The sequence below is a fragment of the Papaver somniferum genome, chromosome 10, assembly GCF_003573695.1.
Source record: "Papaver somniferum cultivar HN1 chromosome 10, ASM357369v1, whole genome shotgun sequence".
Taxonomy (NCBI): domain Eukaryota; kingdom Viridiplantae; phylum Streptophyta; class Magnoliopsida; order Ranunculales; family Papaveraceae; genus Papaver; species Papaver somniferum.
In genome coordinates, this window is record NC_039367.1 from 152,698,167 (window position 1) to 152,725,133 (window position 26,967).

General features: G+C 36.2%; 2 protein-coding genes and 1 non-coding gene across 3 annotated transcripts; all 3 read right to left on the reverse strand.

Moving 5' to 3' along the window:
- Positions 1 to 703: 703 nt before the first annotated feature.
- LOC113315139 lies at positions 704 to 4,918 on the reverse strand. The gene is made up of 7 exons (XM_026563447.1): positions 4,647 to 4,918; positions 3,916 to 4,031; positions 2,766 to 2,881; positions 2,206 to 2,344; positions 1,985 to 2,123; positions 1,844 to 1,924; positions 704 to 1,088 (listed from the first exon to the last, which is right to left on the reverse strand). Exons 3-7 carry the CDS (start codon positions 2,852 to 2,854, stop codon positions 952 to 954), a joined length of 585 nt encoding a protein of 194 aa, XP_026419232.1. The 5' UTR covers positions 2,855 to 2,881; positions 3,916 to 4,031; positions 4,647 to 4,918; the 3' UTR covers positions 704 to 951.
- Positions 4,919 to 9,456: 4,538 nt separating this feature from the next.
- TRNAD-GUC lies at positions 9,457 to 9,528 on the reverse strand. The gene has a single exon. It is a non-coding gene; the product is annotated as a tRNA-Asp (tRNA).
- Positions 9,529 to 20,439: 10,911 nt separating this feature from the next.
- On the reverse strand, positions 20,440 to 22,098 carry LOC113317320 (peroxidase 60-like). The gene is made up of 4 exons (XM_026565448.1): positions 21,753 to 22,098; positions 21,363 to 21,542; positions 21,124 to 21,289; positions 20,440 to 20,940 (listed from the first exon to the last, which is right to left on the reverse strand). Exons 1-4 carry the CDS (start codon positions 21,969 to 21,971, stop codon positions 20,519 to 20,521), a joined length of 987 nt encoding a protein of 328 aa, XP_026421233.1. The 5' UTR covers positions 21,972 to 22,098; the 3' UTR covers positions 20,440 to 20,518.
- Positions 22,099 to 26,967: the final 4,869 nt, after the last annotated feature.

The following is a 26,967-nucleotide window of genomic DNA, read 5'->3' on the forward strand; positions in this document are numbered from 1 at the left end:
CATACATGTTCTTTTTTATGGGTTTGTTTCTTTTAGGCAAGGCTGGCAAAATCACTCCGGTAGTATCTATCATATCTGACACAGAAAAGAGAGTTCATAACACTTCATTAGCTTTCGACTTCAAGTTCTCCTTTTTAGGTGAAGATAAATCTTTCTCGTCCTAAAACAGACTATAAATTTCTTTTCCAATAAATCTTTACCAACAGATGCATGTGGTCAGTAAGTCGGAAAGAGGTGTGGCAAACAATCTGGAGAAAAAAATTCAAATTCATGATCAAGCATTACACAACTCCCAAAATAAAACTGAACTGAACTTGTGAACTGAACTTGTCTGATTCCAGAAGGCCAACGGAAAACAGGCAAGCTAATCTGTCACCACCAAACATTATGATACACTATGTTCTAATTAACAAAGATGATTCCGATGACGATAGAAGTTAAGCTAATCAGCTATATTCAGATACAAATTTACAACAATAATCATATTCTATCCTTTGTTTGTGGTATAATAGGACTTTGTTATTAAATTCTATAATTTTATGAGACTCCAAACAGTACATCAAAATACAATTTGTAGTAGTGGACCAAGAGAAAACATGTGTTCTCATAGCACTTTGTTATTTGCATTGACTTGGTGAGTTATTATTCCTAATAGGATGAAGAAATGAGTTCATAACACCAATTCCAATTTGTTCCCCTAAATTCACTGTTATTTTTTTTTTAAGATCAAAGGCAGCATTAGCTGTGCAAGACAGCATCCGAAAACAAGAAAACTGGTATGACCAGTTGAAAAGAGATCTATTGTTAAAAATTCTGTCAATTCGCTCTCTAAATTCACCGTTATGGTTCAATAGATTACAAGGAAACTGCTACGGCATGTCCATTGACAATGATGTACTAAAACCTATGAAGAGACTACACTACAGAGGAGCAATGTTGGCTGATGCAAAGCTATGATTTTTCTTTCCTCGCTAGTAAATATGGTGGAAGAAAAGATGGAATAATGCACGCAACCCCTAAACATACAAGCACCAGCACTCCAACCCAGATAGATTTGTGTGGGATTCCAAGTAGAAGCTCATCACAAACTGTATATAAAAGATCAATAAACAGCGATAATCAATCACAAGAATTTAGATATTAAAAATGTGTATATGACTATGAAATGCTACATGAATCGAATGCGAGAACAAAGTTCTGAGATCAAGAGGTATGCTAGTATTGAGATGCTGAGCACAGTGCGGTTATAGATTTAGTGGTTCTCAATTTTTACAGGTTGCGAGTAATGGTCTCTAGACTTGGTACAGACAATAGCTTTTTCTGGACCTGGATCAAATTTACTCTACACATGCGCCAGAGTGTCTGTCTTCATGTTATTGCAAATAAGCTTGAGAGATCGCTCTGATGTTGATTATGGAATAAATGACAAGTTGTACGTGATCCTCAACATTCGCAAAACTCAAGATTGACTCATGGATCCACAATACTGTTTATGCATTCTAAAATACATATTGTTCAGTTTAGAAGATCAATTTACTAATGTAGCAAAATGTATACATCCAAAAAAAGAACAAAAATGAAAAAGGTTCTGCTTATATGATAAGGTCCATATCAAAGGGTTTATCTCAGATCTTTTCAGTTTATTATGCAGAGTTTTGTTACACAGGCAACAGAAGGGCAAATAAGACTTGAGGATATTTGCAATTTCATAGGTCATGACTATCTTGATTAAACTAATTGACAGCCAGATGCTTGAATTTATGCAGTGGAATTGGTTATTCTAGTATAATGAGGATATAACACAGAATAAACTAGAGCAGCAAACAAGAGAAACTGGGGGTACCTATATTAAATAAGACGAGCTCCCTCTCCTTTACGCCAGGAATGGCAACAACTCCAGCAGGCTCCACAGATACAACAACATATTTCTCATTTTGATCCAACCTCTACATCAAATAATACTTCCTCAACTGTAACTGCAATCTTAATCGAACCTGGTGGTTAGGAATATCATTACTGTCAGTTTTAAAAATCAGTTTCTCTGTGTTGAGTAATCTTCTATTCCAGTTGTGCCCAATATCTGATTTGTCTCTTATCAGTTGAATGGAAAAGCTGGCGGGAATCTGTTATTCAACAGTTCCAGCGAATTTCCATGAAGAAAATTCTGAAAATAAATTTTTACTTTAAAAGGAGGAGTATACATACAGAAGCTGGATATGATATCTTCACTTCATACCAAGTAGATGATTTGAGTCCATTTAATCGGTATAGGCGAGAACCCATTTGCAGAGGTAAGGTTTCACGCTGTAGCTCCTCCCCAACATTCAACACTTTGCTATCCATCCTGCAAGTTATAGCTCAAATATAAGAAGCACCATTGGACAAAAGACCCATGCGATCAAATTCCCTCTAAGCTACAAAACCATATGATATACTTCAGTAATTAGGAAGTGAATGCGCATGCTAAGTCTATAAATTCTCATCTTTTGGTAGAGAGCATACTGTAAGTCTAGGTAGACCACAAAATTTGGTGTCGTGGATCTTCTTTTCTTTCTTAACTTGAGTTTTGGACACCAAAAGTAATATATTGGAAGAATTTGTTCCGCCACCAAAAGAAAATACACAGCTAGCATACATACATGACCGTACCACTTTTCCCTCCATTAATGTCTCAAATCTAAATTCCAAAACATCTTGCATGACTTCTATATAAACAGAAAGACCTATAAAGTGCATTGAATCCCAACAAAAATACAAACACTCACATATTTATTTGGTCAAGAGAAGCACAAATGTATAGCAGAATCACGTTATAAACTGACAATCGACCCACCGTAGTAGTACGTTTGAGCATACTTCCAGCTGCCCCAGCTAGGTCTATCTAAAGGGAAAAAAAAACCAATTAGAGAACTACATTCATAAATTTCAGTATTCAAAAAATTGAAACCACCAAACTAATACCAAAATCATAATCTTATGGAAAAAACTGTGGGTTTTGGAGTTTCAATTGTACTTGCGGACTATATACAATTTGGAGTGTCTACATTCCCCAGCTACCAACAAATCACCTAATACTCCTCCCAAACAAAACATTTTGATTTGAAATTTCTTATCCACGTCGATTCGTTTGAAGATTTTCATCAAACACACCTCGAGCAACAATGGTTTTTTTCGTAGTTTCAATTCAAACCCCATTTCTTATGTTCATTTCTCAACTATCTTACTACTAGATCACCGCACGCGGTGGGGGGGCGACCGAAGACAAAGAAATACACAACTAAAAACCAACACAAGTGATACCACCCCCGAAAAATAGAATAAATAGAAAACACAAAATACCTATTTAAAAATGAAGAACGGAGAAAATACCTCGCATAATCAGTTCTGTAACGCTGATTTTAGGTGCCTTTTGGTTGCCTAATCTAGTCATAAAACACAAAATGCTGCTATAGCAATTGTTGCTTGTATTGGGTTTTCCTAAGATATGTACTGAGTACAAGAGAAACTCACTTGCATACAATTATTTGGAAAGAGGAGTTTGTAGTCCTGTAACATCCTATGCTACCACATGTTTAAACACAAACTTGTCCTTCTAGACAAACAAATTAAAAAAAAAACACAGTGTGAGGATTTTAGGTCTGTGAGATAATCAACGCTGATATCTCAAAACTGTAATTCCTTGTTCCTTGTTCTAATTTACGTGGGAGATGTGATTAGAAGACAACTTAATACTAATTGAATCCAAAGTATAAAACAATTTCTAAAAAGTAAGACTTCTTACAGAAAGACTAGTCTTGGCAGAGATATTATTTCAGATGGGATTGGTCCAGAGAAACCGCTTCCAACCAGGATCCCGAGATTCAAATAAAACAATGCTGTAAGTAGCTGTAAGTAATAGTCTAATATAACAAATACCTGAATAAGGCAACCATTGTACTAAAGCTTTACACTCTCACAAATTCGTCGGCTTCTTCAAACTCCCAATTGATGGCGGTAGGGGGATAGTCAGTCCTGTGTTGTATGACAAATCCCTGAATGTAATTTTGAGAATCAGATAAGATACTTTACCGTCACTCAAATAAAGCCAATAAGATGCACCGAGTATAGACAATGAAGTTGCAGCAAAAGATCTGTTATGTATCTTTTAATACTGAACAAGGGAGGTTAACCTCCAAGCGTTTCCGCACAGAGAAACACTTGAAAAGAAGATCTGAAAACAACATTAAACAGCAGTGGCATGAATAGTAAATGCAATGTATGAATTCAACTCTCTTATCATAATCTCGTTGGCCATTTCACCACCATGGTATCCAATATTATTCTCTTGTTTCAATTTAAACGATGATACTCTTAAAATGGTAAACAACGAACAGAATCCACAGCTAAAAATCATAAAATAATAAGTTGATTGCATAATAACAACAGTAGCTCAAGTAAACAAAAGGGGTTTTTGTTTATGTAGCCTTAAATTCTAGCACTAATAAGTCAAATAATAGAGATCCAATTCTGTTTGGTAAATGCTAATTAAGAGTTTAAGACTGCATCAGTGCTAATTAACTGAATTTTTGTCTACAAAAGCATCCTATCCTCTAGCTTTGCAGGGTAAAGAGGAACAGAAATAGGTAAGCAAAGTAAAAAAAATGCACCTGATATTTAGTGAAGCATCTCCTGATAGCATGAGTCTTCTTGGTCTTGTTTGCATCTTCCAAGTGCAGACTTGTACTTCTGAGAAATCACAGCAAGCACTTGTGCAATTAATAGCCTTACCACCTTGCTGCATCCAAACATATAACAGCCAAGTTATTTCACCTATCTTCCATTCTGTCCGTGTATAGAGGTTCCTATGTGTAATGAGATTCAATAAACCATAAATATAGAAATTATTATGCGGACCCATTACTAGAAAACCGCATATAAACAATACCCACTCATCAAAATCCCTTTAGGATCCTTAAACTCCAACAGATTTCAAGGCACTTCTATAAGGCATTTTATCAAATAGTTGTTGAGCATTGAAATGTATGTTTCTCATAATAGGTCAGATAAATTATAACCTAGTAGAATGAATATCAGTAAACATTAGTTCATCAATCATGATTTTTATATGGATAATCTATGGAAACAAACTATACATGATCATCTCTATAATTACATGTGGTTTTACGTAAGATACCCAAAAGACCGAAGTATAGACACAATGGAAGATGGAGGTTACAAACGAATTAGTCTTAAAGATGAAGAACCCATACCACAAAACGTTTGTAGCCTACTTGTATCACTAAAATTCGGAAGGAGGAAGATTGTACAGAATTGTTTATATCCGTCTGTGGGTGCTGATAACCGGGTCGGGTTCAAAAACTGTATCCATTACCCGTCATCTTAAAAAAAAAAGTATAAGTGTAGCCTGTTTAGGCATCTTCACTCATTGCTAATTGGTTTTTATCTTTTAATCTCCACATCTTTTGCCAGTCCATTGTGTATGTAGACGGTGGTATAGATGATCGTTCTCATATGGATCATTGGATGGGGATTAAACGTCAAAAGGAAGTAGACTAATCTGCCTAATTTTGAAAGTAACAGGATCTCTCTTTTCTTTAAACTGAAAGAGGATATATTGAGGAGTTTAAACAATTACATAGTTTGCTTCCTCTGCTAGTTGTACAGAAATCAAACTAGGGGATCAAATAGCCAAATTTTGTTCAGTATATCAACTCTAGCTAACTTTGACAGAACATCAACTATTTTATTTTTTTCCTTTGACACATAAGAACATTGTCAGGAATTAAAATTCTTAAATAAATTCTTAATATCTCGAGTAAGATTATGTATTGTCCAGTCACAGTTATATTTCTCGCCATTCACCGCTTCAGCCACTAGCTTAGAGTCCAGTTCAAACCTAACATGCTGCAAGTTACTTTCTTTTGCCCATGAAACTGCTTCCCACAGACCTCTACACTCTGCATGCTCTGGACTTACTGACGCAGCTAAGAAGATGCATTTTGAACCCTTGAATGTACCTGCAAAATCACGAGAAATTAGACCAATGCCACCAGTATTATTAAGAAAAGAACCATCAGAATTTATAGTAAGATATCCATTAGGAGGAGGAGTCCAATGCAAGTTAGATCTAATTTGTCTACTTGTATTATGAGAGCGCCTTCTAGACATTTCACTGTATTCTAAGATATATTTCCTGCAATTTTGGATTATGCAGTCAACTGTAGCAGTAGTTCCTTTGAAAACTCTATCACATCTTTGCGACCAAATGCACCAGGCAATAATTGCAATTCTACAGATAATGTCTTCATCAATTTGGCCAGATTGAAGCTTCATGAAGTGATTGAATATCTATTCTTTGAGAATAGTATTAGTTTGAATATGAAGACCCATTACTGCAAACCAGACCACTGAGAGCATTCTAGAATGCGGTGAGAACAAGTTTCAAGTACTTGAATGCAGAAAGGACAACTGTAATCTCCATCAGTGATAACATGAGCCACCACATCTCTAGTATGTAGAACATCCTTCACACACTTTCATAAGAATTGAATAATTCTAGGAAGAAGAGGTAATTTCCACAATTTTTCGAAAACACTCTTCACACCAACATTTACTGTCTGGTTAAAATTTCTTTCCTCAAACATCCTCCTATAATCCGACTTTACTGAAAATAATCAATTATTTTCTAGGGTCCAAACCAATTTATCTCCATAGCTAGGAATTATAGAGATGTTGAGAACTAGTCTTGCAGTTTGAGTTTCAAAAAGAGAATGAATCATATCATCATCCCATTCAGTAGAATCAACAGTAAAAAGTTGGTATACATACTTGTATTGTGCATAATTAGTGCTACCAGTTTTAGGTATAGGAGGAGCATTAGTTATTGTGAATAATATATTGTGACCAGTACCAAGAGTCCAAAAGCTGTATTTTTGGATGAAATTCATCTCAAAACTGATACTTGTCCAGGACCATGTAGAATTAGGTTTTTTCTTGATATCAAATACTTGACCACTTGGAAAAACTTTTCTTGGAGAGATTTTGCACAAATTGAAGTTTTATCAGTACATAATCTCCATGCAGATTTGGCTAGCAGGGCCCTGTCGAATATATGAAGATCCCCGAACCATAATCCTCCTTCTTCTTTTGGAGTATTAATCCTCTTCCATGTTATGAGTTGTCTGCCTTTATTTGACTTCTTTTTCCTCCAGAATTTTTACTGTGTAGAACTCATATTTTTGATGGTTGTATGAGGGAGTTTGAAACTTAATATATGATGAACATGGATTGCATTAGTAACATTTCTTATCATTACAGACCTTGCTGAATCCGACATATTGATACATCTCCATTTTGTGAGCCTTGCCTCCATTTTATTCTTGAGGATGGAAGATGGTATTTTTTTCTTCCTGCCAATAAAAAAAGGTATGCCCAAGTATTTTTCTTCATTCAAATCCATTTGTCTTACTTGCAGAATACCACTTATTGTATGACAGTGAGAAGGACTCATATTCTTGCTCAAGTATACTGCAGATTTATGAAAGTTGATTAGCTGGCCAGAGCAGAGCATGAGCTAAATTCTTCTATCAATTGAAGTAGCTTTCTTGTTTGATCTAAATTTGCTTTGCAGAATAAAAGACAATCATCTGCAAACAATAAGTGATTAATCTTAGGGGAAGATCTTAAGATTTTCATATCTGTAAGTTGTTTGTTAGTTTCACAGTGTTTAAGTTCCTAGAAAAAGCCTCCATTGCAAGGATGACTAGTGATGAGTGCCAAATATTGCATAATCTTACATCTTTTTATTGGCATTTATCTCATCTTTTGTGCTTTAGTTTTCAATTTTATCCCAAATTCTGTATTTTCGTTGTTTTCGAGAATTATTATTTTTGCTAATTTATTTTTATGTTTTTAGGTAGTAAATAAAGCTTGGATGCTTAGAGAAGCAAAAGGACCAGAGAATTGAGGGTCAGAGGCAGAAAGCAAGAGCTTCGCGGAATGGCTGTGAGAAGTGTAGAAGAAATGTCGCGCAAAAGACGGTTGCATTTCTCTTCCAACTCCTCTTGCAATCCGTTTGATAGTGCTTAAAAGAAGAAGTGGGCTTGATAGAAGAAGTTTCAAACAAACCCAGGGCCTGACCCGTTTATGTACCCGTTTCATCGAATTTGATGCTCTCTCTCAACACCAAATCGCCTCCCCCTTTTTCTCCCAAAATATCTTCACGACCGGAAGCTTCAAGTTTTCTCCCAATTCACTCCATGCTCTCTACTGTGTACTCCAACCACCACGACCTCACACCTCTCCATCTACTCCACCTCTCCCAGACCTCTATCCAATTGATTTCCCTTGTAAAACACTCATTCATCCATTCATTCTGCCAGCAACTCAATTTATCAAATTTCTTTTGCTAACCTATATGATTCTAGGGTTAGCCGTACGCATTCGGTGAAAGAGGAATGGGTATTGATGGAGATTGAGTGTTGAGGAAATCAATGTATTCACCACAACACCATACTGAAGACAATGAGCAATCAAGATTCAAGTGGTTCAATTGATGTCAGACAACTAGTAAGCAACACAACTATTATACCTAATTTCATAGTTGTTTATTGTTGACATTTTGGTGAAAATTGTGTATAAATTTGGAGTGGGTTTGTGATGAAAAAGGCATGCCCGGAGTAGCCGGTGCACCAAGCCTTGGTAATAATTTAGGTTTAATTTCAGTTTTCTTCATGTTTTAGTTTTCTAACTAGGGTTGAGATGAAACCCCTAAATAATTAGAATTGCTTGATTTTGTTCTACTTGATCTCCATGAATTTATACTGAGAAGTATGATTTAATATCTGAATTCATAACAATTTACTTTCACCTTGTATGTCATGCATCCTTGGTAGTTTGATCAATTTTTTGTTATGTATTCAAGCTTTGAAAACTGATTTAGTTCAATTTGTGATTTCCTATGCCTTAAACAGATAGGTAATGCTAGGAATTGACACTTATAGTTCAGTCTTTGATTGGTTGTGCCGTAACAAGACAACCAATGCTTGGGTTTGACAGATTTTTGACTTGAGGTTAAATCATCAATTTGTGCAAGTGATCCATCACATCTTCAAGGTAGTTTGAGGCTATAAACTCTATAATTCCTTGATTAAAAGAGAACTAGTATATCAAATTAAGGAGTTCTAAGCATTTAGGTGGCGGATTTGAAACCGTAGATATCTTTGTATTTCTTTTACATTTGTTGCTTTAGTATAATCATCAATCCTAGCCGTATCGGCAAACAAAACCCCCTTTGTTAACTCTTTCGTCTTTAATTAGTAATAGTAAAACTTATAAGTTTAGCTTCGCATCGTTACAACTCCCCGTGGGATTGACCTGTATTTGTCATATCTATGTTATAGACACTGTGCACTTGCAGTTTAATATTGTAGGTTTCTAAGCCTACCAAGTTTTTGGCGCCGTTGCCGGGGATCGAACCCGGGTCACCCGCGTGACAGGCGGGAATACTTACCACTATACTACAACGAATTTACATAAAAAAAACAGATACATTGTATTAACATTATAGCAAGAGGCATCCCTTTTCGATGCACAAAGTAACATTCAATGGTCGTTTTTCATAACATATACACCAACTACTATCCCAGCCGACCAAAGAACAAGCTAGTCAAGTCTCATAGGTATTCTAGATAATTGGCAGTCTACTGGATTACGAAAATCAGACGCTATACATGCTTGATAGACCGTTCAAGTGCAAGTTTCATATCACATGCTCAAAAAGTAATGTAAATCGAACTCACATCTTGTAGTGCTAGAATCAAAAAGATATCAAACTTGTATCTCATCATCTAGATCGAGAATCCTAAAATTATTATACATGCAGATACTACAAATCAAGGAGGATGATCTCAACAATTTTTTTTTTAACATGGCAGAGTTCAGCTTCAATTATAGCACAGTGACAATCACATGGTATCTACTCTTCACCCCCAAACCTAAACTAAACATTATCCTCAATGTTTCTAAAGATGATCATAATTATACTACAACATACCAAGAGAACCATGCTGCGTAGAGGAAAAGGAAAGAGATTACCGGGTGTCGGTGAAAGCAAGTTTTGAACTCCATTATTCAATGCTAGAATCCAACAAGAACTCATCTGATAGCATATTGGATTAGCACAATATATACAGGAAAAGAAAAATAAGACTCAACTGACTCAAGAGAGAAATTGTAATATTACCTACTGAATTATATATAAAGAAAATTCATCATATATATACAACATAAAGAGTTGAGGATCAACCCAGAAAACGACATGCAGAAATAATGACAGCTTCAAGCATATATAACATGACAAGGTAAGTAAGACTGCAGATATTAATGACCTACCCCCAAACCTGAAATTTTCAAACGATGTAATTTTGGACACAAAATCTAGCAATTTTAGGGGTGTAGCACGCACAAGATCTAATTCAAAATGGATTGTTCAGGGACAAATGGAGAGACATGAGTAAATTCCAACTGTGGATCCTCAAAGACATTATATTTAGCCGCAAAAATAGTCCAGAAGGACTTGAGAAGCACACAGTTCCAGTCCTAGATTAGGTATTTTCAGAAAAGTTGGTTTTTACAATATCTTTACAGGCAAAATCTAGGCTGGGTGGAAGAGTCTTAGTTTGTGACTTAGACAGGAAATCAGATGCGTCTAAGTTATATTCATGTTCAGGATCAAAAGTATGACAACACAATTCCGTTTTCCCCTAGTCAGAAACAAGAATAGACGTCTCATGCTCACAGTCATTGAACAAATCAACAAAACCCAAATTAGTATCATGATTATCCAAAGTACCCAAATCAAAATCAGAAGAAACAACATATTGTGACCTAGGCAGGGAACTAGACATATCAAAGTTATTTTTATGCATATGATTATTACTGTCATCACACAAGTCAACCTTCCCTAAGTCATGCATGAGTTGTGCATCATGCTCACCTTCACAAAATTGTTCAAGACCCAAATCAGTATCAACATCATCCAAAATTTCAATGTTACGAACAAGAAAATTAGAAGAGACATCATTTTTCGAAGTTGCATGAATGGAGCCTAATGTCTCAGAAACAGAAGATTCCATAACAACATTTTCAGACTGGACATGTTGTTTTAACGCTAAGTCATTATCATCGTCATCGTAACATGAATAGTTTATCCCATCAGAAAGTATAGTATTTCCAGTCCATTCGTTTGTTTCTAAAACAGGTTCATATTCAATATCAGTTGCATGAGTAAGAATGGACACACTATTTTCACAATTTATTTCATTAGGACAAAAAAAAAATTTCATCTCGAATTCCCCCATTTTGTAATTGAATCAGATTCATTTTTAAAAGCATATTAAGTTGTTCAAGGGGAATAGGATCTCCAACAGAGTGTATCTTCATTTAGGATGGATATTCAGTACATGATTGTGCATAAGGGTCACTAACAAATGGACATTCAGGAGTTTGTCCATATGTCGTCCGAGCAAAATTGTATTTGTTTACTCTAGACTGTTTAATGGCATGTAATTCAGGGGAGTTATCAACCAAGTGTTCTGTATTATCACAAGAAATACAAGCATGAAGTTCAGTTTGGGTACATGAGTTATGGAAAACAATATATTCATTTGCACACCTTTCTAGAGTTTCGACTCTCCTAGTCATGCAATTCATGTTTGTACCAGAGTCAGAATCAAACTCTAACTCATGGAGATTACCCATATCATGTGACACTGTCCTAGTTTCTCTAAAGGATTCCCATTGATGGGTTTTCTATGCAAGTTCAACCAAGAATAACCATGCATCGTCCACAGTTTTATCAATGAAATCACCATTACACATAGACTCAACCAAGGCTCGAGAATTAAAGTATAATCCTTCGTAAATAATAGCGACCAGTCTCCACTTCTCAAAGCCTTGGTGAGGACACTCAAACAACAATTCATTAAACCGTTCAAAATAATGAAAAAATGTCTCTCCATCTAACTGCACAAAAAAAATTATACTGGAATCAGTGTGCTAAATCTGAATTAGTGTGTGTCACTTGTGCCTTGTGCCTTTGAAAGATAGATTGACATACTCAATTGTTGTGAGATAAATCTGAGATGCAGATGTTACAAATCATACAAGACGATCTCTCATTTGACCTAGAACTTTGTGGGTGTATTCTAAGCAAACCTTCACGAGACTTCAACTCGTCTACTAGGGACACTTAGTGGTTTAAAAGGCTTATTGCATTCTCTAAATGCAATCGAGAGACCACCGACAGTGGTGTAGGTAGGATTTTCTTAGTTTTTGTTTTACTCGTGGACGAGCAAAATTCAGGTTTGCGGGTATTTGATGAGTGCCAAATATTGCATAATCCTATATCTTTTTATTGGCATTTATCTCATCTTTTGTGCTTTAGTTTTCCATTTTATCCCAAATTCTGTATTTTCGTTGTTTTCGAGAATAATTAATTTTGCTAATTTATTTTATGTTTTTAGGTAGTAAATAAAGCTTGGATGCTTAGAGAAGCAAAAGGAGCAGATAATTGGGGGTCAGAGGCAGAAAGAAAGAGCTTCGCAGAATGGCTATGTGAAGTGTAGAAAAAATGTCGCGCAAAAGAAGGTTGCATTCCGCTTCCAATTGCTCTTGCAATCCGTTTGCATAGTGCTTAAAAGAAGAAGTGGGCTTAATAGAAGAAGTTTCAAACAAACCCAAGGCCTGACCCGTTTATGTACCCGTTTCATCGAATTTGATGTTCTCGCTCAACACCAGATCGCCTCCCCCTTTTTCTCCCAAAATATCTTCACGACCAGAAGCTTCAAGTTTTCTCCCAATTCACTCCATGCTCTCTACTGTGTACTCCAACCACCACAAACTCACACCTCTCCATCTACTCCACCTCTCCCATACCTCTATCCAATTGATTTCCCTTGTAAAACACTCATTCATCCATTCATTCTACCAGCAACTCAATTTCTCAAATTTCTTTTACTAACCTATATGATTCTAGGGTTAGCCGTACGCATTCGATGAAAGAGGAATGGGTATTGATGGAGATTGAGTATTGAGGAAATCAATGCATTCACCACAGCACCATACTGAAGACAGTGAGCAATCAAGAGTCAAGTGGTTCAATTGATGTCAGACAACTAGTAAGCAGCATAACTATTATACCTAATTTCATACTTGTTTATTGTTGACATTTTGGTGAAAATTGTGTATAAATTTGGAGTGGGTTTGTGATGAAAAAGGCATGCCCGGAGTAGCCGATGCACCAAGCCTTAGTAATAATTTAGGTTTAATTTCAGTTTTCTTCGTGTTTTATTTTTCTAACTAGGGTTGAGATGAAACCCCTAAATAATTAGAATTGCTTGATTTTGTTCTACTGGTTCTCCATGAATTTATACTGAGAAGTATGATTTAATCTCTGGATTCATAACAATTTACTTTCACCTTGTATGTCATGCATCCTTGGTAGTTTGATCAATTCTTTGTTATGTATTCAAGCTTTGAAAACTGATTTAGTTCAATTTGTGATTGCCTATGCCTTAAACAGATATGTAATGCTAGGATTTGACACTTATAGTTCAGTCTTTGATTGGTTGTGCCGTAACAAGACAACCAATGCTTGGGTTTGACAGATTTTTGGCTTGAGGTTAAATCATCAATTTGTGCAAGTGATCGATCACATCTTCAAGGTAGTTTGAGGCTAGGACCTCTATAACTCCTTGATTAAAAGAGAACTAGTATATAAAATTAAGGAGTTCTAAGCATTTAGGTGGCGGATTTGAAACCGTAGTTATATTTTTATTTCTTTTACATTTGTTGCTTTAGTATAATCATCAATCCTAGCCGTATCGGCAAACAAAACCCCCTTTGTTAACTCTTTCGTCTTTAATTAGTAATAGTAGAACTTAGAAGTTTAGCTTCGCATTGTTACAACTCCCTATGGGATCGACCTGTATTTGCCATATCTATGTTATAGACACTGTGTGCTTGCAGTTTAATATTGTAGGTTTCTAAGCCTACCAACTAGATAAGGGGATAGTGGATCCCCTTGTCTAATGCCTATGGTAGGTTTCAAAGAAATGATGGAGAGACATTTATCATAATTTCGATATTTGTAGTTGAGAAACATACTGAAAAATGAGCTGGCAAAACTTCTCAGAGAAACCAAATTTATTTAGAACTTCAATCAAGAATACCCATTCCAGCCTGTCAAAGGCTTTTGACTTATCCATTTTTAGAGCTAAATGACCAGATCTCCCTTTCTTCTTCTTCATGGCTTGAACTAGCTCTTGCACCATACAAATATTTTCAAAGATCAATCTCCCAGGAACATATGCAGATTGCATTGGAGATATGATATCTACCATGTGTTTCTTGAGCCTTAAAGCTATAATTTTAGCTATCAACTTGTAAACAGTATTGCAAAGAGCAATATGTCTGAAGTCTTCGGGATTTCGAGCTGAGTTGATTTTGTGAATGAGAGTGACTCTGGTGCAGTTTTGTTTCTTCAATAGAAATCCTGAGTGAAAAAAAGCTTGTACCACTTCGCATATATCTTCTTTCACAGTAGGCCATTGGGATTGATAAAAACCAGGTGGAAATCCATCTGGACCTGTAGAGGTCCAAGGCTCCATTGACATAAGAGCATTATATATTTCTTGCTCATTTGGAATGATAACCAACTCCTCATTGTCCTGAAGACTGATACAAGAAGGAATATGCTGAAGAAAATGAAAACTATCTGCTGGATTGTCTGAAGAACTGATATTCTTGAAATGATTAACTAACAATTTCTTAATAGTGACATGATCTCTAATTGGGTCCAAGATGCCAATTTTCAACACCAACTGCAACAACATCAGGCTTAACTCTTGAGGCCCTTCCAAGACGTCGTTTGGTATCTTTTCGAATGGATTGAAAGATCTTCAGAATGGAATGTGATAAATAGCGTCATAGTTGAATCGCAAAAGAAGCAAAATATTAATCGATTTTGTATAACTCAATACTGACAACATTAACCAAGTCAGGCACAATACGACTTCTACAATGCAATTTCAAATTTTTTAGTTCGAGTCTTGAAGTAATCTTAAGGTTAATTAGTCCCATATTGGACGATGCAATTTCGAGTTTCTTGTATGTATTGTCTCAGGGTTACAATACTAATCGCCAATTGGCAATGGATTGGAATACTCATTCTAATGTATCCTTACATGGGATATCAACCATTAGCGAAATAATTATATCTCACAAGTTTCCATCAACCATTAGCGAAAGCATATTATATCTCATCATGAAAACTTGACTTACTGTGTTTGGAATTTTATGAAAGTCCAAATCCAATTAAGAGAAATACCTACCATATTAAGACTTTTTTTTCCAAATTAATACATAAAGGGAATAAAAAGAAACAAAAAAAATCTACATATTCACTACCTACCATATTAAGACTTTTTTTTTTCCAAATTAATACATAAAGGGAATAAAAAGAAACAAAAAAAATCTACATATTCACAGGTTGCCATCAGCCATTAGCGAAAGCATATTATATTTCACCAGGAAAGCTTGACTGACTGTGTTTGAAAGGAAAACTTGACTTACCGTGTTTGGAATTTTACGGAAGTCCAAATTCAATTTGAAAGACAAGTACCTACTGTATTATTTTTTTTCCAAATTAATACATAAAGGGAAGAAAAAGAAAGAAAAAAATCTACATATCTCACAGGTTGCCATCAGCCATTAGCGAAAGCATATTATATCTCACCAGGAAAACTTGACTTACTGTGCTTGGTACTTTATGGAAGTCCAAATTCAATTCGGAAGACAAGTACCTATCCCCCAAATTAATACATAAAGGGAAGAAAAAGAAAGAAAAAAACCTACATATTTATGCAAAAATAAAAGTAAAAAAGTAAATAAAATTCACACATATTTCTAATCTTTTCTCAACCTATTTAATGCATCAAGACAGATGGGGAAACTCCAAATCAAAAATATTATTATAATACAACAATGCCCGATGCTACGAGTAGATAATAACTCACTGTCTTACACTACTGACAATCGGTATGTGCATGCAGGCTGGGAACTCAGATAGTCCTATATGGGATGTCAGCAACCTCAAAACTCTGTGGAAAAAAATATATCGAGGCTCTTCATGCATTGTTGATTGGTTTTGGTATTCATTTCATTCTCAGCTAAGTGGATTTGGTATTTTACTCGAAAAAAGGTAAAACCAAAATCCAATTATAGTCAAATCATAATTAGTTTTAGTTTTAATAAGTGCAATTCAGAGCTGCTTCAAAAATTCGGACAATATGATATATCCTAAATCAAGTATACTCAGTTAGTAGCTAGCTTGTTAGTGTGTGCTGTAAGACCTCTGCAAAATACTCCACTTAGCCTGAAAAACACCACCGAAATTTATCTTGTGAAATTCTATTGGAGCTGTATTTTTAGGGCAATTCCTATGAAAATGGTCAAATAAAATCTTTTGTTGAGTCCGGTGGATGGCCAAACATGTTTTTCGTCTATGGGAAAAGAAGCGAGCGATTGATCATCAAGCACAAGGACGAATACCATAGCCCGCATGTGAAGGTTACACGCGGCATTTATCCAGAACCGCGGGCATGAGATGCAAAAATGCTAAAGTTTAAATACCCAACGGTTCTTCTGCCAACAACTATAACTTTTAAACCTATAAATTCCTTCCTCTAAATTCATTCACACCACTACTATCTTCTAAAATTCTTCTAAACAATATTTGAACGCCACTTACTTCTTCCTAAACTAAGACCCGATACAAAATGACCGAGTTGATAAAAAAGCCGTCAATACTTTGAGGCACAAAAGAGATCGAAAACATGAACAGCTACCGCGGCCTGCCACAAATGTAGAATATACTCAAAATCGGGAAGCAGACGTTGCTTCCCCGAGTGTCGTTGCTGCTCCATATTTAATCCAAGGTCATGTGTCGGGGCATCAAGAGCGGTCTGAGATTTATTATAGAATGAGAGGTGGATTTCAAGACTTAAAGGTTGTTTATGAAGGTATACCCCCTGCAGTTCGAGAAAAGGTTGACAGATATTCCTGGCGTGCGCTTTATATGGTGAAGCCTAGAAAACACAACAACAAAATTGCGAGAGTATTGGTAGAAAGGTGGTGGCCAACGAAACTAACCTTCCATTTTATGGATTTTGAAATTGGTAATTTCTTTAACTTCACTTAAAATTTATTTTTAAAATAATTATTAGATTATCAAAAAAATTAATTAGAGTTGATATTATTCTTGTAATAGGAATTATGCCCCTTGAATTGTATTTCATTTGTGGGATTCCAAATGGAATGGGAATTCTTGTACCAATCAACCAAAACGAATTAATGTAAAATAAACGTTGGCAAACGCATCTTCCCTCGTTTATGGTAGCACATGCACGTGAAGATCATATAGATTTGAAAGGAAGTGGACTATTATGTTCAGCGTTGAAGCTTTTCCTTAACCAAAATTAAAACTAAACAAATGTAGATTACTATTCTGAACTCGAAAGGGTGTTTATCTTATGGTTACTGGGTCAGACGCTCATATTGGTTGGCTTGAAGTGTTAGAAGATCTTGACAAAGCACCACATTATGATTCGGTCTCTGCAATTTTAGCAGAAATCTATTATAGGCTGGATCAAGCGTCTATAGGTATAGTTAACTTCACTGGTTTCTGGGGCACCATAGAGGTAAATATCCAAATTATTATTTTTAAATTTCAAGAATTTTATGAACAAATGTAGATTCAGTCAAAATACTAAATTATGAAGTAATTTGCAGTATTGGTGGTATACCTACTTCCGTGCAGGTAAACCAATTCTTAAAAACAATAGCCATAGATTTCCAATCATGGACATGTACTTCAATACCAACTGGGCGAAAGACACTGGAAACGATGTCTCAGTTTCCAGTTTTGTTCAGAGGTATCAACAGATGACTCAGAGCCATAGGAATGTTTTTCTTCACCTTTACATTTTTTTTCTTGAGTATCACTGTGATGATGTAGGACGTATTCTTGATTACTCACTAAGTAGAGTTATTTTTTAGACTCCACAAATGGATAGATGGGTTTGGCACCTCGGAGAAAGACCGATGTACCACTTATGTGGGATTTATGAAATTGCAATCAACCCGCCACCACAGATGTAACCCTCTGCATCAGATTTTGATCGACTGTGAATATTTCCATTTCAGAGGTATGAACTAAACACATTGAGGGATATTGATGAAGCGCAGGATGTCAGCTGGTACAAGTCGATTGCGAAGCCTGTAATTGGTACAAACAATATGCACATCTATGGGTTTGATTTCCAAGGGTTTTCACGCCTGGCTCATGATGCAAATATCGTTCCTAGCCAGCCTCATCCGCAAGATCCATGTTTTATGACTTACCCCATCATGGGTGCAAGTTCTTCATCATATTCGTCAGATTTGCCCGAAATCCGTGGGTGCAACTCTTCATCATCATGGGTGCAAGATCATCATATTACTTCACAAGGTGAGCCAACATGATCCACTTTGTTTCTAAAGTTATGGAACGTGATTATACTTACTACAATGTGGATGCCAGTAACGAAGAGTTGAAGAGACAAGTTAACCATATATTGGCAGAATCAACAAATGGGGGCTATACACTTGAATGTGTGTCGCAAATGGTAGACAAACACAATGTTTGGATTGAGCCCAACTGTAAATGATGATGGGGATTCACAATCTTCCGATCCTTCCAGGAGAAACATATCATGGCACAAGAATGATATAGTGGTGGGATAAACACAAGTACGTTACAGTACTTTACCATAAACTGTGCCTATAACTCAACCTCAAGTAATTCACCCAGATGCTAGGCACATTTCATCATCATTCTCTCCCTTCAACCCAGATAATCCCCGCTACACTGTTACACCGCCACTACTAGAACAAACATCTTATATGTTTGGAGGACCGAGTGCTTTCCAATCGCCTAGTATTCTTCAACTAGTTTTTTCCCCTTATACAAATTCATCAAGTATGTTGGCCAATGGGGATATCCCAGGTTTTGGAGAATGGCTGACTCCAGGCCCTGAAGATAACGATGAGCGAGATAACAATGAATGATGTTATAGAGATTATAATTTTTAGTTTTGGTACATTTGTAATTCTAGTTTTAATAAATTAAAAGTACGATGGGTTGTTTAAATGAAATTACATATGTTTAAAATTAAGTGTTTTACATTAGCTTCACTGATGAGAAGTACTAGGCGGAACCATACAAGGAAGGGGTTGAAGTTGTTCAACACCTAAGCATTTCGAAACAATTTTTTGGAACGAAAAGACATATTTTTCCATCTTCGCCATTCAACTAAAGATCTTTTTACCATCTCATCATCAGTTTCACCTCTCAATCTATGTCGATTGGCTTGCATAGTTCAATCCAAGAACTCACTTATTTCTCTTAATTGTACTAAAACGATTCTCTATGTCGCATATAACACGACAACTCGGATTACGGGTGTCACTGCAGAACCCTTCGTGAATAACCGCCCAGGAATTTACCCATGGATAGTTTGCTGAAGCAAGTTGAGTAAATAAAAAAACATAGTTTCCGCAAATATCTTCATCTTCTTCTACAGTGTACGGAGCTTGCCAAACTAACAAGGGCCGAGACATGTTTCGACAAATTTGTTGAATTGAAGAATTTTTTTAAGCTCAGGAAAAGAAGAGTAAAGAGACTAGAGGTGTAGAATGTGTGAAGTTGGAATTGAAATGACGAATACTTATAGAACTCAAAATTCTAGCCGTTGGATGATAAGATTTCTTATCCATCCAGATTCAGCCGTTGGCGGTTTTGAGTCACACACTAGAGAATTTACTAGAGACGTTGGCGTTTGTAGGAAAACCGCTAGGTTTTGGGTCACACGCTGGCTTGTTTACAGATCCGCTGGATTTGTAGGAAAAACGTCAGTTTGTTCATCAAGCGCGCGTGTTCTACGACCGCACTCAACAAACCATCAAATTTATTAATTTTCTCATCAGTTTTTCTTTCAAGTTTGTTGAGTTTATAGTGGGAGAAAAATGAACAATCTTTGATCTGTTCATTCCATAGGAACTGCCCTAACGTAACTTGGTCCTCGGAGCTGTATTTTTATGCAACTGGTATGTGTTGTTGCATCCTCTACAAGGTACTAGGGAGCAGATCAAGAAAAGTCCGAGATCCAAGATCAACCACCTTGGCCACATTTAGTTTAAATTCAGCGTCTCTGCCATATACAGACAATTTACTAGTGTAGAGTAAAATATTTCAACTTAAAAGATGGCAGCCGATCGAGCTGCATTTATTTTATATAAAGACATTTTACATACGTATACACATCCTTTACAAGCGTGTTTAATTAAACAGAAAATAAATAAAACAACTGGAAATAGTTTAACTACAAGAATCGCTTAATTTGATCGGCAGCAAGGTAAATCAATTCGCATTAACAGAGTTACATCTGAGTCGAATCTGTCCATCAGTACCGGTGAGTACACCTATGCCACCCAAATTTACCATGGATTTTCCAAAAAGATTAAGAAATCTAAATCCATCATTAGCCAGTGTGGCAACAGCGTCCGTTGTAGACGGATCCAATGCTAACTTTTGATCAATTTCTAGGATACCTCTGCTTGAACGTATCGCTTGGTAAAATGAATTATCAACAATATTGGAACTTGAAGGGCTTTGGTCCAAGTTAACTGTAACACTTTCGTCATTTGTACCCTCTGGACACTGAAGTTTCAGAGTCTCGACTAGGGCAGGGTCCATCGACGGATCTGCACTTCCGGTGTTATCAAAATTCCAAAGACGATCTTGGAAAAAATTACAATGTGCAATTCCGACTGTGTGACCACCTAAAACATCCAAGAAAAAGAATCAATGTATTTGATAAATGATTTAGAATTTTTTTACAAAGCATTTTACTAAGCATTGATCAGATGGTTGCATGCCTATTGCATTCATATAGTTGACAATACTATTGTCGACCCGCGATGAGTCTATTCTATTTTGTAATCAATATACCCTTAGTTCCTTACCAAGTAGTACAACCATGTCAGTGGCAGTAAGTCCCTTGTTAACAAACTGATTGATAGCACTGGAGACTGAAATACCAGGGCCTGGAAGATCGACATCAGTAGCTCTAGAGATAATACCATCCCTCCTTCCTGTTTCTACTTCATATCGTGCAGCAGATCCCCCGCTCTATATAAACATATAATCTATTAATTTGTACGCATAGCTTATGGAGAAAACGGAGTTTAGTTAAATTACTTACCAAGGCAACAGCATCCCTAGTCGCCATGATAATAATATCCGAACAAGAGACGATTCCTGGACAAGCTTGTTCAACTGCAGTCTTTGCTTCGTCGATTAGGTTATAACCTCTTACATTTAGGTTCGCGCCAGCCTTTTTTTCGCTTGAATCTCCATCAAGAAGCAACGATGCATCACATCCCTAAACCAGCATAAACAATAGGTATTTTTCGTAAATAACAACGTATAGCTAAATATGAAAAACACAAAAGTGATCACCTTGTTAGACAGAAGATGTTACCGTGTGGAGACTGGAAAAAACTAAAAATCATTTTAGGTTTACTTCCTATAAATAGAAAGCAGTACTAGCTAGGTAATCAAGATCATTGAGATAAATTAATTAAACACGTACAGTAACAAAGCAGTCATGGAATTGCATGCGAAGAAGTGCAGCCGCAATCGATCGCTCAGTAGGGAAACTTCCCGTCACAACACTGTTGACTATAGATTCAACATCTTGATTTCCACATTTTCCATCGTAAAATCCTATTTTTAGTTGAGCATAACAGGCCTCGAAGTTGAGCATTGAAACTAGCCCTACTATTACTACTAACAAAACATTATTATTCATTTCTACTCTGAATATGAACTGAACTTTAGTGCTAAATGGAAATTGAATAGAGCAGAAAGCTAAATGGAAATCGAATAGAGCAGAAACAAGGTAAAAAAATGAAATGAACTTTGTTTGAATGATGAAGGTTTTCAGCTATCTCTTCTTATTTATAGCACTCCAGACATCGTTATACTCCTGTGAGGTGGACAAAGTAAACCTAATACGAGGTACTAACGCGTTTGAGGGTAATGTTGAATCTAATTGAATTTGCTATTATATTACCCATCAGAATTGATTAAAGGTTCTTTTATTTTTATTTAAATGTTTGGTGCGGAGTTGTTAGAAATCATGTTTTGAAGTTTTCCTCCCTATTAAAAATATTACTCAACTAGCAATCCATTCACTACCAAGTCCGTCGCAAACTGGAGATCTTTCTGATCTTATAATATACACCTATATATATATCCTTGCTGTTAAGGGGAAATGGTCTTGAAAAGTCGGAATATTTTTCAAGTTATATTATTATGAGTAGTGACTCAACTTAGCAGTTCATTCCCAATTTGATCTTGAGGCAAGTTAACTTGTTAGTCTGCCATAGTTTGCGTGTTAGTGTGTGCTTTAAAAGCGCTGACGAAGCTCCATCAGGCCTGTTGTTTCCACCACCTTAACAACTAAAGTTGGTTTTTTGAGATTCCACTAGTAGTCTCGCCTTCTCGGATATATATATATATAACTTGGCAGCTGTTGCTATGCAATCCTAACAAAGATAAAAGTGCAAATACGAAACATCCACACCTGCCACAATCAGTAAATGTGAAAGGCCAACATGGGATGCCAATCGGAAGAATTGGGATAAAGGTACTGCTAGGTGCCCAGCACCCAATTCAAGAGTACAATATTTTGAGTTTTTGACCATAATTAGTGAGTACAATAATTCCTACTCCATGGCTGCTATAGATAGTACTAGTAGTCTATGTTATGAAACTCTTTACGGGTTCGTATTTAATGAATTGGTACCTGAACTGGGATTTGTATGATGAATTTGAATAGTAACAACTTGTAAATTTGTGTAATGTAAGAGCAACCACAATCACGACCAAATTTGGAGACTATAACCAAATTTGGTCCGAAAGTGAAGCACAATGGGATGGACTAAAACTAAATTTGGTATAGTTTTCTAGGGTTTGAGACTAAATGTAGTCGCCGATCGAGACTATAACTGAATTTAATGGGGCGTAGGTATAATGAGCGTTGTAGGTTAGGCGTGAATATAATGAGCGTATAAGATTGGGCGTAAGTATTGTGTGCGCTTGAGAGTGGAGCGCTAATCCAAAGAACGTCTCAGTGGGGCGTTAATATAGACTACACCAAACCAAACGTTCACAAAATGTATGCATGATATCAGACGTTGATATTATTGCCGCCTCATGTTTTTTTTCCATCAAACTCACTTAATACTCTCGTCTCTAATTTGGAATTAACACTAGGTTGGTGATTTTGTGAACGCCCCACGTCTGGCGATAATAATACTTACGCCCCACATGAAGCGTGGATAATACTTACGCCCCACTCATGCGTTCACAGTAACGACGCCTGATCTCCATACGTTCATTATAACTCTGCTCACTGTCAAACGTTCACTATAACAACGCCATACTAAATTATAGTCTTTCACCGCTGCGCTTCGCCTCTAAAAAAGCCAAAATATTTTAGTATTTAGTCTGCTTTTTAGTATTTAGTCCCGTTCATGGTTGTGGTTGCTCTAAGAAACAAAAAAGATGGTTGAAAATTAACTTTGTTATCATATCAGTTGTTAATTAGTGTCATCTACGATTTTAAGTTTCGCTACACATACATACCATCTGCTTTCAAGTACTTTATTCTCTGTACTGCAATTGTTACAAATTGCTAAAGCCCTTTAAAGTTTTCAGCTTCAAAACTAAATTTCTTTGTAATTTCGTTCACTCCTAAAGTAATTAGTCCCACAAAGGACGACTCAATTCGGATATTTTATATGTGTCGTATTAGGTTTGCAATCCTAATAGCCAATTGGCAATGGATTGTGCTCATTTGAATAATCTTACATAGGCTATCAGCAAAACCAAAACCTATTTGGAAAAAGAAAAAGAAAGAAGTGGCCGTCATGGACGGTATTATAGTCCTACATGGGCTATCAGCACCCCCATAACTAAGGAAAAAGAAAAATATACAACTTCTCCATTCATTGCTGATTGGTTTTTAATTTTTGTTAAGACATCTATATATTTAGCCACTACATCCGGTGCCAGCTCTATTGGTTTTCTACGCGAACAAGGCCAAGCCAAATCAAGTTGCTTGTTTGGTCAACTATAGCCAAATCTCAGTTCACTGCGTCATGTGACACAAATTAAAAACTGAAGGTTTGAGTTTTTTTTTTTTCTTTTTTTTTTGCTTTAATCCTTCCTCCCATTTAACTTCTGAATGATTTCCCATCACATTTGGAGTTTCAGTTGTTTGCATTGGTAAGAAAAGTGGATGTAATTTGATTTCCTGTATAAGTAGAACTTGACTGGAAAACATATATATGGAAAACATATATAGGTAGGGTAGCCCTGTCATGTGCTCAGACACAAATCTGCTTCCAAAAATTTGGACAAGATGAAATATCCTGAACAAATTATGTTCAACTTCAGTGGAGTAGCAATTGTTGGCCTATAGAATTTTCGCTAGTCAAGTCCACTGAATGCCAACAATTGTGGCTGATCCAGCAAAATTTCACTTTTGAGATTCTGCTGGAGCTGTAATTCTTGGATAATTTGCTGCAATCTTCTAGATGCTCCTTCAAGGACGCTTTGTATGCTGGATTTATGTTATGAATCAATTAGTCTCTGAACTGGAATATCTATATATGCTGGACTTGAATCAAATTTGTGGAACGTAAGAAACCATATACATGGTTTGGTTTTAACTTCGTCATCATGTCTACTGTTATCATCTACGATTCTATGTTTTTCTAAGCGTACCAAATGGTCTGGTTTCAAGTACTATTTTAAATGAAAATGGAACAAATTACACTACTCCTTGATGTTTTCATGCATGGGGGAATAGCTGGATCCGAAGAAAAAGAAAGTAGTTTTGCAGTAGAATATAATAGGGAAAGAGAAAAAGACAGGGAAAAAGAAGGATTCCATTGATAAGAGTTATGTGGTTACATGGATATCATATCTTTATATACATGGAGAAGGGAAAACCAAAAGATTCCTGTTTTGGACCGCACATTCATGGGCATTGGCCTTTTAACACTCCCCTTTGTGCGTTTCAATAAAATTCATATGCAGTGCTTCACATATAGGCTTCGAATGTTGATCTTCGAATGTAGTTATCTCCTTTATGACTGTTGTGCCGAAATCAATTTCCTTACTAAAAATTTGACAAGGAAAAACCCAGTGGAATAAAACCTTGATACAAATCTTCACAGGTAGTACTTCACATGTTATCTCGTACTTTACATGTTATTCATCACATGCAATACGATCTTCAAAGATAGACGATTCTAAGTTAATTGCCTCGTTAAAACTTCGCTAGGCTAACCCAGAGGGACAAAACCCGAACTAAAGAAAAAGAGTACAATATTAAGCAAACTTAGAACATAGTTGGACTTGAATATGTTGCCTCATTAAAACCTTGACAAAGAAAACCCAGTGGGACAAAGCCTTGACGAAGGGAAAAGAGTACAACGTGACAGATGCAAGTAAAGGTTATCCGTTCCCGATGATCACTTTGCTATGTTAAAGTTGACCATATTCTTCACAGATCCTAATGCAGAAAATGCTCGTCGGAAACACAATATCCTTAGCAAGGAAATTACTTCCCGGTGTTTTGTTTGTCTCATTGAAAACCTTGCCGAGTAACAAAACCTTGTGGGAAAAAGCAACCTCGGTGAAGGAAAATAGTTCAACACACCATTAGATGCCCCCCTGATGTCAGACAATTTTCATTAGTCTAATGCAGTCAAAAGGAGTTTATCACACTTTAATTTGGTGACTTGAATGTTTATAAGTCCTTGTTGTTGATTCTGGAAGTTACGTTTCTTAACAGACTATCGTGTTTCATTTCTTTGATTCAGATATTTTCATTAATATAAACACGATCTTTATGTCTTCAGCGTTCAACATACTTGATGCTTTTAGTGTCGTATCGCTAAAAACTTTGTTGAGTAACAAAACCCTTTGGGAAAAACTATTATCGATCGAAGGGAAAAAGAGTACAACATGGCTTCAATTTCGAAGTAAAATATGTCGACATCATATCCTTGGATCCTCCCCCTGATGTCGGCACCTCCCCCTGATTACTTTCAGAGTTGTTCTAGACAGTTCCTTTAGTCATGTACTTTTCGAAACTGAATATCGAAAATGACTTAGAAAATAATCTACCATATCCCCCCCTGATTACTTTCATTGGATAAGAGATTATTGTTCCTTCATAATCAACAACTTTTGGATTGCACTTTCATTAGCATTCCTTTTTATGTCTTTGCAGGGATAAATTTTTTTTATGCCAATGGTTACTTTTAAGTACATGATTACGTTCATTGTACCATTCCAATGACGTTGCGTTGGCGCTAAACTATATCTAGCTAACAAGTTCCCTGAGGATGCAAAATTTTATCGAGTACGTTATTATACTAAGTACAACAATTCGTCTATTATACTTAGACATGGGAATTTAATCTCCCAATACATATTCATCATCTTCATTTAGACGAAATATGCCGCTTACTTACATTTGAACTTCGATTAAACATGGGAGTGCTATCAGGATGCATGTCTTTGTTAAATTGCCTGACAACTTTAGACATATGCAAACTGGTGGAATAATATATCACAAGCTCCACATTCGGTCGAGCTTTTTCCAGATTTTTCATCTCAAATTCGGACTTCAAATAGCTTTTAGGGTCTTTTATTTCATCAAGAGTATCCATCATGTCTGTATCATCGACATAGATATCTACAATTCCAAATCAGGAACTTTCTTG

What these genes read in the sequence shown, in the direction of transcription:
- LOC113315139 (XM_026563447.1), bottom strand. Translation starts at nt 2,854, where the DNA reads ATGCTCAAACGTACTACTACGGTGGGTCGATTGTCAGTTTATAACGTG. An exon ending in TCTCTTGACCAAATAAATAT is followed by an intron (nt 2,345 to 2,765) that starts GTGAGTGTTTGT and finishes TATAACTTGCAG; the next exon opens with GATGGATAGCAAAGTGTTGA. An exon ending in AGATATCATATCCAGCTTCT is followed by an intron (nt 2,124 to 2,205) that starts GTATGTATACTC and finishes GTTGAATAACAG; the next exon opens with ATTCCCGCCAGCTTTTCCAT.
- LOC113317320 (XM_026565448.1), bottom strand. Translation starts at nt 21,971, where the DNA reads ATGAATAATAATGTTTTGTTAGTAGTAATAGTAGGGCTAGTTTCAATG. An exon ending in TCCATGACTGCTTTGTTACT is followed by an intron (nt 21,543 to 21,752) that starts GTACGTGTTTAA and finishes ATGCTGGTTTAG; the next exon opens with GGATGTGATGCATCGTTGCT. An exon ending in TGACATGGTTGTACTACTTG is followed by an intron (nt 20,941 to 21,123) that starts GTAAGGAACTAA and finishes TGGATGTTTTAG; the next exon opens with GTGGTCACACAGTCGGAATT.